This window comes from Rattus norvegicus, chromosome 11 (assembly GCF_036323735.1).
Source record: "Rattus norvegicus strain BN/NHsdMcwi chromosome 11, GRCr8, whole genome shotgun sequence".
NCBI lineage: Eukaryota > Metazoa > Chordata > Mammalia > Rodentia > Muridae > Rattus > Rattus norvegicus.
Genome location: NC_086029.1, coordinates 78,186,817 through 78,203,856, shown reverse-complemented (window position 1 = coordinate 78,203,856; position 17,040 = coordinate 78,186,817). Strand labels below are relative to the sequence as shown.

The 17,040-nt window shown below is 45.1% G+C and overlaps 1 protein-coding gene across 2 annotated transcripts in view; it reads right to left on the bottom strand.

Moving 5' to 3' along the window:
- Fam162a (family with sequence similarity 162, member A) overlaps positions 1-17,040 on the bottom strand; it is a 28,927-nt gene that overhangs the window by 11,330 nt on the left and 557 nt on the right. For both annotated transcript variants that reach the window (XM_063270641.1, NM_001399276.1), the window contains 1 exon segment: positions 644-766. In XM_063270641.1, the coding sequence (XP_063126711.1) occupies positions 644-766 (123 nt within the window).

The window sequence follows — 17,040 nt, the reverse complement described above, 5'->3', positions numbered from 1 at the left end:
AAACGCCATCTTGGATCTGTTCAAGTCAATGAATCAATGTCCCCCGAGGTCCCATAAGTAAGGAGGAAAGATAAGCCTCTGTGGAGGGTGAATCACCGAGGATGCCTAATGGCACTCCCAGCTGCTACGTTACAACTGTGCACCACCCTCCTTCCCACAGTGGTGGCAGGATGAGAGCTTACTGAGCCTCAGGTATGTAGAAGAGATATGGCTGAAGTCGGTGCCAAACCTAGAACTCATTATATTTTATTCCAAACATAATAGCTTGATGTGGCTGAGATGACTAGGACATGAGTTCAATCCCCAGGACCTTCCAAATAAAAAAGAAGTAGCAGAGGCATTTGCCAGTCTGCAAACCATATTCAGGGAGAGACCGTGTCTCAAGAAACAAAACTGAGAATGGTTGAGAAAGACAGCTGATGTTTGCCTACAGCCTACACGCACGCACGCACGCGCACACGCACGCGCTCTGTTGTGCACTGTGAACACAACCAAGAACATGCACAGTCGGAAAGGCAGAGTCCGTGACTGCGCCTGTGGGAACGCTGGCCCGCCTCTTCTGGGTCTTCCGATTGTACATAATTCTAAGGAGTAGGGATGGAGGCCGCCTATTCCATAAATAGAGAAATCAATAAAAACTTACGGGTTGGAGCTTTGGGACTTTCTTGTGGCTTGGTGCAGAATCCATTGATCCTCTTCAAGTCAGTGTTCCTGGTTAACCTTAGTGGCGAGGAAACATTTCTTTCACATAACCTAAAACAATGTCCTAAAAGAGAGATACATATTTTAGAGAGGAAGTCTGATGCTTCTTGAAGATGATAAGTTCCTGCATGTGGTTAAGTGTGGTGGTGCAGGCCTGTAATCCCAGCAGTTGGGAGGGATAGGAGGAGTATCAGGAGTCTGAGGCTAGACTGGGCTACACCGAGTTTCAGGCCAGCTGTATAGCAAGACCCTGTTTACACTACCCTTCACCCCCAGAAGAAAGGGCAAGTCTGCAAGTTTTCATTATATACACGAACCACAAAGTAACTTATAAAAGTTGGCTGTGGCGACACAGGACACAGCACTTGAAGACTGAGGCATGAGGATTTCAAACTTAAGGCCAGCTGGGGTCACACAGTGAGCTCAAGGTGAGCCTGGGCTACTGCACCTCGAAGAAACAAGCGAAGAAAACAGACACAAATTCTTAGAAAATACAGTTAGCTTGTTTAGAAACCAATGTATGTAAAGCACACAGGCTACACACATGTAGGAACCATCTGTAAGATGCTATGCCAATTAAGAGCCTAGAGACTGGCAGCACAGCATTTCATCAGTAAAGTCGATGCAGGTACTGCCCACAGCACAGCAGCGTTACTCCTGCTTCTTCAGTCAGGCAGTTGAGGCAGCGAAGAGTCAAGCTGGAGTTCTTAGCCAGCTTGTGCTTCCTATCACACCACCTGGAGACCTGGGTGTCATGAGGCATGGCGGCACCTATCTATAACCCCAGCACTTGGGAGGCAGAGGCTGAGGAACCTGGAGTTCCCGTCATCCTCTGCTATATAATGAGTTGAATTGCTAAATGGAGACTTTGTCAAAAAAAACACCAAGCCTCTTTCCTTCCCCACTCCAAGACCTGTATGTTGATTTGGTCATTTAGTGATACTGAATCGACCCGCCCAGGTTACCCCAGGTTAAAAGTTCCCCAGCCGCCCTTCCTTTGTGTGCTCACAGAGGTAACTGCTTTTTGCTGATTCATCACCCTTTTCCACAACATTTGGTCCTTAGGTATTGGGTCAATAGGATTGTGGGATAAATGCTCGCACAGATAAGCACATGTACACACACACACCCCTCTTAAAATCTCTGCAGGTGACCTTCTGTTTAAAAGCAGTGCTAGTACCATAGCGTGCAAAGCTTCCGTTATCTGGAAGTCCTCGAATGTCCCCTTCTTTGATCTGGAGGGACCTTTGGCTCCTCAGTTCCTTCCACATGAGATAAGTGGTTGCTGACAGCTTCCTTCCTCTCTGACATGTTCCAGACACACTTTGAATGTTCCCACCCCTAACTTGAAATTACACATTTCTCCAAAAGGATCTGGGGAGTGGTTTTAGAGACCTTGTAGGGACATTCATGGTTTGTCACCCTTCTAAAACCTTTTTGGTGAACAAAGCTAGTGTCTTAGGAATACTATTGATATGATGAATCACCATGACCTAAATACATAAAGCAAGTTGGGGAAGAAAGGATTTATTTGGCTTCCACATTGTAGTCCACCGTCAAAGGAAGGCAGGACAGGAACTCAAAAGTGTAGGAACCTAGAAGCAGGAGCTGATGCAGAGGACATGGAGGGGTGCTGCTTACTGGCTTGCTCCTGAAGGCTTGCTCAGCCTGCTTTCTTACAGAACCTAGGACCAACAGCCTAGGGTGGCCCCACCCACAATGGGGACTGGGCCCTCCTCCATCGGCTACTAATTAGGAAAATGCCTACAGTCGGATCTTATGGAGGCATTTTCTCAATTGAGATTCCTCCTTCCAGATTACTCTAGTTTGTGTGTTAACAAAAAATTAGCCAGCAAAGAAATAGATACCTTCATTAAATAATACTTTTGGGCTAGAGACATGGTTCAGCAGTTAAGAGCACTGACTGTTCTTCCAGAGGTCCTGAGTTCAAATCCCAGCAACCACTACAGATAGCTCACAACTATCTGTAATGAGATTTGATGCCCTCTTGTGGTGTGTCTGAAGACAGCTACAGTGTACTTATATATAATAATAAATCTTAAAATAAAATACTTTTAAGTACATTTTAGGCAGAAATTTTTACCTTCTATATGAATAATTTAACCAATTAATGACTAAACATAATTAAAAGCAGATACATCCAGAAAGTTTTAATGGGAGTGGGAAAACGGAGTCACAAAATGTAAGGTCATGGCATGAGATGGCTAGCTTCAGAATGGGGATTGTGGAAGAGCCTGGTCCAGGGACAGAGGAAAGAAGGAGACTCTGGGAGGTACTACTGAGCAGGAAGGTGCAAGTGATGGATCTAGCTGTCCTCCCCCCCCCCCCCCATGCTATGGAAACAGAAAGGGAAGGCCAAGGACTTGTCATTTGCACAGCAGCTCACAGCTCTGTGGGCACTGCTAGAGGATAGAGCGCCTGCCTGAGAATCTCAGCCTCGAGACTGGAGCAGTGAGGAGTAGGAGAGGCTTTAACAGTAGTCTCTCTGTCTGCTCCTCGGTCCCCTCACTCACACTGACCTCTCAGTCTCTGTGGACTCCTGAATTTGTCTTTATGAGGGATGAGAGGCTGTAGGTTTTTTTTTTTTTTTTTTTTAAATGTTTTTCCTTGCTTGGTAACAGATAATACACCCTCATTAAAGGAATCAGGAAGTGTTTTGAAATGGGAATCTCACTATGTAGCCCAGGCTGGCCTCAAACTGTCAACCCTTCTGCCTCAGCCTCCAAGTATTGGGTTTACAGGTGTGTGTCATCACCTGTAAGACCTAATAAGACCTGCTTGAAAGGTCTTGTCTTTTCTTTCCTTCCTTTTTCTTTGCCTTACTGGGGACACAACCCACATCCTTAACTGTACTAGGTCCACACTTTACATTGAGCTACATCTCCGGCCCTTCCCTCTGCCTTGAGAATTGTAAAGGACTAGTTCTCATTCTCCTTAAGTGTTTGGTCAGATTTTTAACAATTATTTTGGCCCCCCCTAGTAATTTTTGTTTTTTCTAGGTGTGTCCATTTCATCTACTTTATGTAATTTTGGGCTTATAATTACTTTTACTATTGTCATGCATTTGGTTGGCCACAGAAATTTCTGCTTAGTTTAGAGGTCACCTGATAGTTACACAAAGTTTCCCACTAATAAGTCTGGGAATTTTTGCTGCCAGTCCTGAGAGGATGAAACCTGTCTCAAACTCCAGGCAGGCAGCTCCCATTCCCCTCAGTTTTGAATTCCCACTTACACAGAGCCCCAGTGAGGAGTGTGAGGGTTTGGAGTCACCCTCGGCCTCTCCTGATGCACATACTCTCTCCTGCACTCCATCCCAGCAGTGCGCCTGAGCCTGTCAGGTCAGAATGAACACCTCCCTAGCTTTTCCTTCTCAATGCTTGTGTTTGTTTACCTGCCTACCACCTCTGCACCACACTGAACAAGCGCCACAGGCAGTTTTTCATCAACATCCCAGAGACAAAGCTGTCTGCACAGTTTAGGAAGTGGAAGGTTCCTATAAACTGCTACACAGATCAAACAATAAGAAATCTCCCGGGTCCAGGTGGGAGCTCGAATCCTTCTGCCTTCACCAGCTCCTGCCATTACTAAGATTGGGGCTGCTGGTGTTCCAAGGTGCTGTGAAGCAAACCAAGTTAGAGTTGCTAAGTCTCAGGGTTCTTACCACAGTTCATTGACTTCTCAACAAAAGTTCCTCAGATTGTGAGGCCTTATAAAACCCTGACAGCTTTCATTTACACAGTAAGGGATGTCCTTACTAATCCAAGAGACTCTGGCCTCTGTGCAAAGCCACCTACAGGGACTGCTCCTAATGACTGCTCTTTTCCTCTTCTAGGTTTTTGATCTCAACAGCACTGTGACCGCCTCAGCCAAGGGCAGCAGGTGTCACGGGTCAGAGAAGATAACTGCAATTGCCCTCACTTGCTTGCCCATTTTGAATGCGATAATGCAGTATTACAGCACCAGGGCTCATCTGATTGGAGGGCGAATTAGAAAAACAAGTGGCAGTGTCTGGCAGATGTGACGACTCAGGCCGGGCTCTACCATTTGGTTCATGTCCCAACATCCCTCAAAAGTAATCTTTAGAGCAATTTTCAGCTGTACCCCAGGGGGCCAGAAGTCCTGACAAAGGTTGTTAGGGGGTGAGGAGAGCCTTCTCAATAGTTCTTTACAGGACAGACAGAAGCACAGCTGCTGAGTTCCTCAGACTTTAGTGTTAGGGTCAGCTGCAGGCCTGTTTGAAACACACCACACAGTTCCTGACCTCTAAAGTCTCTTTTCTTTTTCCTCTCTTCCCCCTCCCTCTTTTCATCCAGGCCACCACAATGTATCCCAGGCTGGCTCTGAGCTTACAGAAATCCCTCCACTGCTGGGATGACAGGATGAACCATCATACTCAGGGTGAGGTTCGTTTCTAGCAGGCTAGACTGCACTTTGGGAACCTAGTACCCCATCCCCACAAATGGGGGTGAAATAGATATGACATAAAACTGACCATTTCAACCACCGTTAAGTACCTGACCCAGCTTCACTGCACACATTCCCTGTTGTTCCCCCATTACAACATCCACCTCTAGGGCTGTGCTAAACCAGGGAGCCACTGATCTGAAGTGACCCACAAGGACACACCTCATATAATGCTGTCCCATTCCTCCCTCCCCAACCCCACCCCCCAAAGGTAGACAGCAGCAGGGTAAACTGGAGCTTGGTAGATACTCTACTCTCTAAATGGAAAGCAGGGGGTAAAGGCAGTAATTTATTTCCTTAGTGGCCCCTTTCCAAAGAGACCAGAAGATTGGCTGTAACTTGTTCAGTTTCAGCAGTGATAATAAAAGCAAAAATACTAGTTTACAGTGTTCAGTGGCCATCGGCCATAAATGCATGTGCAGGTCTTTATTCGTTCACCCAGCAGACAGGAACTGAGTATCTACTGTGTGTACAGGACACTTAGGCAATATAAGGGGCAGGTAAAAATCTGTGCTATTATGACTTACATTCTAGTGTGAACACACACACACACACACACACACACACACACACACACACACACACACGTCAGAAGCTCACTGCCAAAGAGAAAAATATATAAATGAAGGGAGGCATTGGGACATGACGGGTCCCTGTATTTGAATGAGTGTGTGTGAGATTTCAGTTAGTCAGGAGTATCTCTTTGAGGATGTCATTTGTAGGTTTAGGAAGCACAAAGAGGCCACCGAAAGTGGAAGGGAGTAAACGTAGGGGGAGAATATGAGATCAGAGATGTACCCTGGACAAAAATGGGCCTAGGGATTTGAAGACATATTTATCTACGTAGAAACACTGCCCAACCATTCCTGTCATTCCATACATACATTAATAAAACATACATACACATGGTATTTATATACCTTAGAAATATAACAGATGAGCAAACACAAAATTTTCAAATGTTATTACTGAAAGCAATCACAAATTACTTGATGAGCTCATGGTTTTGATTTTATAACAAAATGAGAGCACAGACAAGCCATGTTTCATTAACTTTCCTGTTTGGTCCCTAAGAGATAAAACACATTGCCCCAGATATCCAAGACAGAAATTTTCCATTCTCTGTGGATCAAAATTACAAACACAGAAAGCAAAAGAAAAACAGTCCTTGAACCCTGTGGCTGCACTTGAAGCCTTGTCTGTCCCTGGCTGACCAGTCAGCGCTCGGTCCCCAGAGTCCTAGCAGGAAATCCAAATGAAGCCCCATGGCTGCCTGCAAGGCTCTGACTAGATCAAACTGACCAAGCTGCTGTCTCTTCTAAGAGTAGAGGTTCTCAACTGTCTATCAGAGCCAGAGACTACTGGACCTCACTACCCAAGTTTCTCACAGTTGGAATGGGTGGGTCTGAGAATGGGTGTTTCTAACACGTCCTAGAGAGCTGATGCAGCCTGTCTAGGGACTTGAAATTTGGAAACCTCTGCCACACAAGTATTGCTGCTAACTGGTGGCTGGGGGCGGCGGTTGGGGAGAGGGTCAGGACAGAGGTGGGAGGTGAGGCTGGCTGAGGTACTAACTTCGCTTCTGGTAGTTCTTTTCCATAAAAATCTCCTTCAGTCCAGGATGACACATGAATAGAATTTTGGTTTTGAATCTCAGGCTCCTTAAAGATCTTCTTAGAGATAACTCACCACAGGGCACCCTGGGAAGTGACTAATCTTTAGTGATCAGTGAAGACAGATGAGAGTTCAGTCAGCGTCCATAAAGGGACATGTAGGCTATCTGACAGTGTTCCTCTTCTTGGTGTCAAGATCTGTCAATGATGGCTGTAAAGTCTGACAGCATTTACTTTAAAAAGCCACAGCACTTGTTAAAACTGCATTATAAAGAGGAAAAATTTAAACGTCAACCAGGACATCAGGGGTCCATGCACATGTTTCTTCCCTCTCACCACCTGACAGGCTGGAATCAGTAACACCTCAGGTAGCGAGGGGCACACTAGTCTCACGGATTGCTTCCTAAATACCACCCTCTAGCACAAGGAATCCTTGCTACCTAAGGTGTTACCGATTCCAGCAGATCTACAAGGCACAGGGACACAAGAAGGACCAGGGACATCGTTTATTCCAAAAAGTAAGGAACTGTTAAAAAAAAAAAAAAAGAAAAAACCCACAAAACAACAAAAACAGCCAAACAAATGAAGCCACATATGGTGGTGCATGCCTTAGTCCCAGCACTTGGAGACAAAGACAGATTGATCTCTGTATGTTCAAGGTTAGCCTGGTCTACGTAGTGAGTTCAGGACAGCCAGAGTTACATGTTAAGACCCTGTCTTGAAAACAAAACGATCAAACAAATGGAAAGGAACATGTAAAGAGACACAAGAACTGATCTAAGAGAACAGGCCAGAAACAAAATACATGTGACAACTGGCTATAACTCGTTAGTCCATGCTAATGTAATTAATAGGATGAATAAGTAAATGGGGAAAAGGGATATATTTTCCTTCCAGAAAATTCAAATGAGAGGCGAACAGAATTGTGCACCATCTATACAAGTTTTCTGTAAAATTATTCCAAAGTAAAGATATTCTTTAGGATCCAGGTGGTTGATGCACACACCAGCACTTGGGAGGCAGAGGTGGCTCTGAATTCAAGGCCAGCCTGGTCTACAAAGAAAATTCCAGAATAGCCAGGGCTACACAGGGAAACCCTGCCTTGAAAAACAATAACAAAAAAACCCAAACGTGCGCGCACGCACACACTCATGTGCACACACACATATACACATGCACACACACGCATGTGCACGCACACACACACGCACACACATATACACATGCACACACACACGCACACACATATACACATGCACACACACACGCACGCATTCTCGCATACACACACATATAACACATAGGCACTTGAGTCTTCCTCACAACCAAGTGCTCTCAACTCCTGAGTCATCTCAGTTTTGCTGGTCAATCTTAGACAACAGGTGCAACGCTGACGCTTAACGCCTTTGTCTCTGGCTGGGTCCAAAACGCCTTCACAAAGCTAATCCATTAAGCAGCAGCAGGGTTCTACTGCTAGCTTCTCTTTATTAATGCTCAATCCATTACTTCAGATGCTGGAGCCCTGGTGAACTGCAGAGCACACAGCCCCGAACAGTCAGTACTTGCAGACAAGCTGTGTGCATAGTCCTACAGCGCATCTTCTCACGGCCCTTGGGAAACCATGCACACCTCTCTCCCACAATTCCCTGAGTGTCCCACAATGATGACCAAAGCCCGCTGTGCAGCCCTGACAACTGGTTCTGCTCTTTATTTTTACCGCAATACCCAGCCACCTCGTTCTTTTCCCTCATGACCCAGGGCAGGAGCTGCCATGACCTTGGCTGGAAGAAGCTCTTTGTGAGGCAACGATGTCTTCTCCCATGTCCTGCTTAAAACTCTAGGTGACTAACTAGGTGGTTCTTACGATAGCCCTCAAAATGCCTATTTAATCCCTTTAAAACCAAACGAGGGTGTTGCTAATGCTTTTACAGTTGTGACAGGAAAGGGCAAATCTAAGGGGTTTTGTGTGTGTGTGTGTGTGTGTGTGTGTGTGTGTGTGTGTGCGCGCGCGCCAATTTTAAATCTCCAAAGGAAAAAGGAGACATACAGTATTCCAGGGATGGCCAAGTTCCTACAGACCAGTTTATCAATACTGTATTTCTCCTTTTTTAAATATTATTTATTTAATGTATATGACTACACTGTAGCTGTCTTCAGACATAACAGAAGAGGGCATCAGATCTATTTACAGATGGTTGTGAGCCACCATGTGGTTGCTGGGAATTGAACTCAGGACCTCTGGAAGAGCAGTCAGTGCTCTTAACCGCTGAGCCATCTCTCCAGCCCAATACTGTATTTCTTAACTTATTGAAGTTGTATGTTAAATTTTGTAAGTGCTCAGTAGACCTAAAAGAATGAGTAAGTTACAGCGATTACACTTTGTACTGATTGGCATTCTGGTCCACAAAGCTTGCTTACCACAGAGCCACTGATTTGGTTTCCATATTAGAAGCAAATCTGAGGGGCCCCGAGCTCTCACTACAACAAAACAGACGAACTTGATCTACTTCCTTGTGCTGAGCTTTTTCAGAATCAGACCCAATGGCTTGGGAATTCACGTCTGCAGCTCTTCTGACAAGGGATGGGTCCTTCCTGGCTGCAGACACAGGTCTGCACTGCTTCTTTATGTGATCCTGACATGGGGGACTGAATGGCAGGCCATGCCAAGGGCATCAGAGCTTCTACAGGCTTTCCAAACCAGAGTAACAATACTAGACCAAGTCAATCTGGCTCAGGGTAGTGGCTCCTGTGCCCCCCTACAGCTGAGAATCTTTTTATCTGCCACAACCTCTCATCCCCAAAGTTTGCCAAAATGCAGAGCAGTTTGGAGCAGAGAGAGAGAAAAGTGTTTTAGGAACACATCTTCAGGGCAGAAAGCAGGGCAGGCCGAGGTGAGGGCAGGATCTGACAGAGGAGTGGGAGGGAAGACATGGATGTGGAACCCTCCTTCTGGAAGTATGTATACCCTGCAGCCCTGAGTGGTTGACACAGCAAACAGGAGAGCTGTGATCTTGGGGAAGAACCAGGTGCTGAGAAGCAGGATAGAGGGAACCGGAGGACAGACTGACACTGAGTTTTTGCAGGCTGGCTGAGCTCCTAATTACCATTTGTAACATTAGTTCTATGGGAAAATTTTTCTGAGAGTAAAAAAAAAAAAAAATACAAATTTATAAATAAATCTTTGGAATCTGGCCAGTTTTTAATAAAGGTTTTAAAAAGCTCCTAGAATCTCATGGTTCAACTACAAGGAGATGGAGTCATTCCTTGTTGTCCACCCCGACCCCAGAGCCTGCACACTCCCAACAGTGGCTGTGTGAAACTCTCGAGGCCTTTACTACAAGAGTCCCCACTCCATCTGTTTTCTCATCCTTCCAGCACAAGTCCATTTCTGAACTAGTGACCCCTACCATCCGAGAGCCTCCTGAGCCATTCTGTGTCTAGCTCTCTGCACCTCGATCCTCACTCTCCACTGTCTGCTTCCTGACAAATAGCATCTGCCCACTTTAAGAACAAAACACCACAAAACTACCTTTAAACTATAAAGGCACTGCTTGTCCACCACAGAAAATCCAGAGGGTACATAAAGGTACCGTGTAGAAGTGAAGGTGGTGCCCACAGCTCCCAGGGAGAACCCACTGTGTTTCTTTCCAGACCTTCTTATGCACAACCTATTTTCCACAATCAGATACTGTGTCCCTATTATGGTGCAAAGCTATAAATACTATTCCTGGATATCAGAAATACCTGATACGTGTACAACATCCAACACAGATTTACCTGAATTTACTCACATGCAGTCGGCCAGCCAGCCAGCCAGCCTGCCTGTCTCTGAAATGGGGAATCACTGTTGCCCATGCTGGTCTTGAACTCCTGTGTTCTCAGCCTTCTGAACCTGTAACGTCCTCTATAAATATCTTTAATGATATTTCTGATCATCTTCTAAGAACCAGACCCTGACAGTGGAGGGTTAAAGGACAGAATTACACGTGTCCAGCTGGCATACAGTCAGCTCTCTTGTCTCATGCCACGCTAAGAGGGAGGGTCCCCGATCTTGGAGAAAGCATTCAACAGGTCCTATAGAATACTAATCTTCCTTTCATAGGTCAAATGAATGCCTAGGAGGCCTGTGCTCACCGATCCTCATCTACTGAACCAGTACATTTTATGTTCTCATCATTAGCCTGTTTCCTCTGCTCTTCGCATCCTCGTGGTCTGGATTATGTCTTACCCTTCTTCTACTCAATCCCTCCCTCCACTATCTTTCCCATTCTCCTCTGCCCGCCACGCTTTCTGCTGCTGTGATACAAACACTAACCAAGAGTAACTTGGAAGGAAAGGACACACTTGGTTCACATGCCTAACACTGAGGGCATCAGGGCAAGAACTCAAGCAGGAGTGGAGGCAGGAACCGTGAAATGCTGGATTGCTTCATTAATCAGGAAAATGCTCCACAGACGTGACCACAGGCCAATCTGACAGAGGCAAATTCGCAATTGAAGTTTCCTCTTCCTAAGTGACTCTCTAGTTTCTGTCAACTTGACAAAAACCAACCAGCATACTTTCCTTTTCCCCGAATCTAAATGACCCATATCCTACTATTTTTACATTTATTTATTTGTGTAGTGCATGCATGCATATGGCGTGGCATTAAGCCAGAGGTCAACTTGCAGGAGTTGGTTCTCACCTCCACTGAGAGGGTCCTGGGTCAAACTCAGGCCATTAGGCTTGGTGGCAAATGCTTTTACCCACTGGGCCGTCTTGCCAGTCCTATCTCTTTTACCTTTTTTTTTTTTGTTCTTTTTTTTTTTTTTTTCAGAGCTGGGGATCGAACCCAGGGCCTTGCGCTTCCTAGGCAACCGCTCTACCACTGAGCTAAATCCCCAACCCCCAGTCCTATCTCTTTTGATCCTCTTTTCTACTTCCTGTTCTTAAGCTGCGCCAGGACACCCCACCCCCACCCCCTTTTAACTATGTGCCATTGTGGGAGGACTGAAGGGCTCTTTAGCAGGCCCAACAATACAGATTGGTTTTGCCCTTTCCCCTTCCCTCTCCCTCGCAAAACTGTTAGATTACATTCTTTTTTTTTTTTTTTCTTTTTTTTTTTCGGAGCTGGGGACCGAACCCAGGGCCTTGCGCTTCCTAGGTAAGCGCTCTACCACTGAGCTAAATCCCCAGCCCCTAGATTACATTCTTAAAGCTAGCCCTTAAGGTCTATTCCACGGACTCATTCCTGAGACTAAACACCAAGGTCCAGCAATCGAAATTCATTTTTTGGCGACAATCAGGACCTACCAATTGTCCTAGCATAGTTCCCCTTAAAAACCACTTCAGCAGAGACACTTGCTTTCTGTCTTTGTCTTATCCAAAGAGTCCCCCCATCCCCACCCCACACCCCTCTCTCCTCTGTGCTGAGAATTTGGTATCTGGGTGTGTTCTGATCCTGAGCTCCTGCCTCTCTATTAGGATTCCTCCATTCTATAATAAATAACTTCATTACAATGGCTTCTGTACTGTTCATCTTAGGTCCACAGGTATTTTTTTTCTTTTATTGGATTTTTTAATATATACATTTAAAATGTTATCCCCTTTCCTGGTTTCCCCTCCAGATGCTATCCCATCCCATCCCCCATCTTCTATGAGGGTGCTCCTTCCCCCACCCACCCACTCCCTCCCACCTCCCTGCTCTGGCATTCCTCTACACTAGGGCATCAAGCCTTCTCAGGACCAAGGGTTTCTCCTCCCACTGATACCCAACAAGGCCATCCTCTGCTACACATGCGGATGGAGCCATAGGTCCATCCCTGTGTTCTCTTGGAATGGTGGTTTAGTCCCTGGGAGCTCTGGGGGGTCTGGTTGGTTGATACTGTGTTCTTCTTATGGGGTTGCAAACCCCGTCAGCTACTTCAAGTCTTTTCTCTAACTCTTCCATTGGAGACCCCGTTCTCAGTTCAATGGTTGGCTTCGACATCCGCCTCTGTATTTGTGGACTCTGGCAGAGCCTCTCAGGAGACAGCTATATCAGGCATAGTACTTGAAGTCCTAGCCAGAGCAATTAGACAACAAGAAGAGGTCAAAGGGATACAAATTGGAAAAGAAGTCAAAATATCATTATCTGCAGATGGTGTGATAGTATACGTAAGTGGTCCACAGGTTTTTAACTGAGAGATCTCATTATCACCTATAATCTACTAATACCTAAAACACCTAATATTATTACCTATATTATCGACTACTAATACCTAAAACACAGCAGTGTGTCTACTCTGCCCAACTAACTAACAGTCTTCAGAGGGCATTCCTGTTTTCCTTTATCTCTCCCTCCCAACTGTATGTGTGTGTGTGTGTGTGTGTGTGTGTGTGTGTGTGTGTGTGTGTGTGTACACAGGCTGGAGAGATGACTCAGTGTTAAGGGCGCTGGCTGCTCTTTCAGAGGACCTGGGTTCAATTCTCAGCTCCCACATGGCAGCTCACAGCCATCTGTAACTCCAGTCCCAGGTGACCTAACACTCTCTTCTGGCGTCCACGGGCACTGCATGCATGTGTGCACAGACATACATTCAGGCTAACACTAATGCCTACAAAATAAAAATAAGTATTATCTTTAAAACAATATTTTTAATTCTAGGTACACGTGTGCATGTGCGTGCAAGAGTCTGCTGAATCCAGAAGAGGGCATCAGAGACCTTGGAGCTGAAGTTGCAGGTAACTGGAAGCTGCCCCACACAGGTGCTGGGGCCAACTGCAGTCCCCCAGTGCTCTGCAAGAGCAGCAAGCACTCTTAACCAGAGTCATTTACATTACACGTTACATCACAATCTTTCCAGGTTATAACAATGTATTCTGCACACAGTTGCCTTTTTAATGCTCCGGTTTTTTTTTAATTTTAAATGACTTAGATTTTGAGGCCTTCTCTTGTTGCCAAGATTCATCTGGTTCAAATTCCACACAAGCTCACACTTCTCCTACTGCCCCACCCCACGGTAATCTCAGTTTTTCCATGTTGCCTTTCCCTTTGTACCTCTCCAGATTCATAACTACCTCTTTTCTTTGCTCAAATCACTGCCACCCTTCCTGTTTCCATGGTTGATAATCCTATCTCATCAACCTTTCCCTTCCTCCAAATTCTAAAGTCAGTAGTGTACTGGCTCTTGGGAGGAAGAAAGGGGCAGGGAATCCCCGACCTACAGTGCTTACCAGTGACCATAGCAGGTTTCTAGCTGCCAATACGACATTACCATTTGTTTAGTTGGGGGATGTGCACAATACCAGCAGGGCCCAGCTCAGCGCTCACAATTTGCTCTGTAATCTAAAGCCTAATGCATATGCTCTCTAGCCGTATTATATGGGCTGGTTTATACACTGCAATAAAAAGCCCTAGGAAGTGGGCAGTGTATGGGACACAGTGTATGCGCAAATGAAAATCTGCTGGCATCTGGGCAATGTGATAAGAAAAAAAAAGGAGTAGTTACAATGGAGGTGATATATTTAGGCTTGGTTAGCAAGAACAAATAAATGAACAATGAAGAAGCAAACGGAAATGGACATAAAATCAGAGTGGGAGGTAGATATTGGTTATGTCCCGGCATCAAACCTATTATATAGCCATTAGCAAGCAAACTTCCTTCCTATGCCTTGATTTCTCCTCCAGCCAGGGTTGCTGGTGCACACTGCACATCCCAGTACTTAGGAGGGTGAGGGCTCCAGGGCAGTGGGGATAAATAATGACACACTGTCTCAAGAAGCAAAAAGTAGTATAAACTCCTTAATCTACGTAAATTAAGGGACTAGATGACTTCTAAAATATTGCTTGGCTTCAGTGCTCTGGGGTATGAATTAGACAGGTGCAGCCCCCTGGGTGTGCACTGGTAACAGCGATGAAAATGAGGTCATTGTAAAAGCTGGCAAGTCAGTGGGGCACAGGGCAACAGGGCTTCCCAAAGGAATGAAGAACATTAGGGTAAGTCTATTCATTCTTTTGACCTGATCATCCTACTGAAAGATACAATGTCTTGGAGCTGAGGAGATGGATTAGTGGATACAGTTTGCCTCCCTGATGACTATGTAAAAAGCCAGGTGTGGCTACTTAGTGCTGTAAGGAGCAGTGCTGTGAGGGGTGGAGACCTGAGGCTCTCTGGAGCTTGCTGGCTGCCAGCCTAGTGAGCTGGCAGTGAGACTCAGGCTCACTGCCGGAATAAAGTAGGGTGATGGAGCAGGATACCTCATGTCTTTCTCGGGCCTTCACAAGGGCTTAAAATGTATACACAGACATCCACACATAACACACAGAAAATGAACTGTGAATAAAGATACAATACCTTAAAAGCTGCATCTATTTTATTCAGCTTCCAGGAGAAAAGAGACGTGAAAACTCTTATATTTGCTTAGTTCACGATATTTCCTAGGGTCCTTCCACCAAAGCAATATGTATTAACAGATACTTATAAGAGCTGAGAATTTAGAAAATATATGGGAAAGCCAATCTTGATGCTAATGGAAGTCACAGCAGGGTGGGTGAGAAGCTGGTTAGCCTCCTACCCTTGCATTTGACTTCACGGAACCCGCACTGCTGGGACACGGATATAAGCCTCCGTCCCTCCCTCTCTCTAGTACACGAACTTGATTTCAGAGGCTCACAAGACTGCTCACCAGTGGCAACTTTGTAGCAACTTTGACCCACATCTACAACTATATTCATACAACAAGCAGCTGAATCCCATAAACCCTCCAGGCTGTTTGCAAAGGGAGTCCACCCAGGAGTGCCAATGGAAGCTGTTAAGCACAGCTGTACTGCTTAAAATGAGCCCAAGCACCTAAAACGTCACTCACCCAGAACAGTACCTTATTCTGAATAAAATTCTGGGTGAGAAACAATGCCCAGATCACATTTTAAGTTGACTGCCACACATCGATGTTACTTATCAAACCCCCATAGGTTCTTGAAAGTCCATTTGTGTATGAAAGTGTACGTCCACTTCACAAACACATCTGCACTTCTTATGTTCAGATTTCACATCCATTCACCAACTACATACACCAGGGAGGGTATCCATGAGTTCGAGGACAGCCTGATCCACATAGTGAATGTCTCAAAAACAAAACAAATTTCCAACTGGTCATATGACACTTAACTTACACATACACATATCCCAGTAAGCAGCATCAACAACACCAAGGAATGCAGGTAACACACACTCACTGCCCTCCTCTGGTGCCCTCCCCACATTTATCACCAAGTGGTGCTGCACGAGTTTTTTAGACCCGTGACTTATGTTTATTTATAAAGACAGGAGGGAATAAGACCCAAGGGGACCACTGTAGAAATCAGATAATGTAAATCAGAAAGCGTGTTTATTAATAAAACAGGTAAGAGAGAAATCACTGGAAGGTGCTCACAACACATCAGACACGACCCCATAACATCCTTGGTGTGCTATTAAAATATTCCCTGTCGGAAGTAAAATAAGTTGTTGCTAAATTGTGCAAGAAATTCTATCTTGGTTAGGGGCCCAAGAGCGAAGTTCCAAAACATCAGAAATCTTCCAAGACACTTTAGGTTTCCATGACGTGTGCTACAGTCTAGAAAAGGAACTACTGTCAGTGTTTAAGTATTAAGCGCCTTTCACATAACTCAGACTGATGATTCTTTTGCTTGCTCTTTTTAAAACTTTATAATACTTAAGAAAACATGCACACAAAAGATATTAGATGAGTTAAATCCTAACTGATACAAATCAAAACCAGTAATAGAATGAGGGCTTTTTCTTTTCCTCCCCCCCCTTTTTTCCCTAGAGCAGAGTGGGTGTTAGTGTTTAAGGGTGTAAGCAAGGCAAACCCATCGAAACATGTCTTCCAGTCGGTAAAATCTAACTTCACTGGCTACTCTTCAAAATTATGCAACTATCCTACATTTACTACTTTTTGCATTGCTTCAATCGCATTTACAATGTACGTTACTCCAATAGCAAAACGTGGGGCTATTCTTTTTTTTTAAAAACTTATACAACTCTGTAGTGATGTGATGCCATGAACAAAGGGTGTAGCATGAAAGTTCATAAAGCTGTCAAAAGAGTAAGCTACCCTCTAAAGATCCTCAAGATACAAGCTGCAAACCCTCTGATTTCTCACCTACATAATTCAAGGCTCTCTAGATTTCCCCGAGGCGGGATACGTTCACTTTACCAGACTCGGAAACACTCAAACGCTCCAATGTTTACTGAGAAAACAGGCTACAGACCTTACA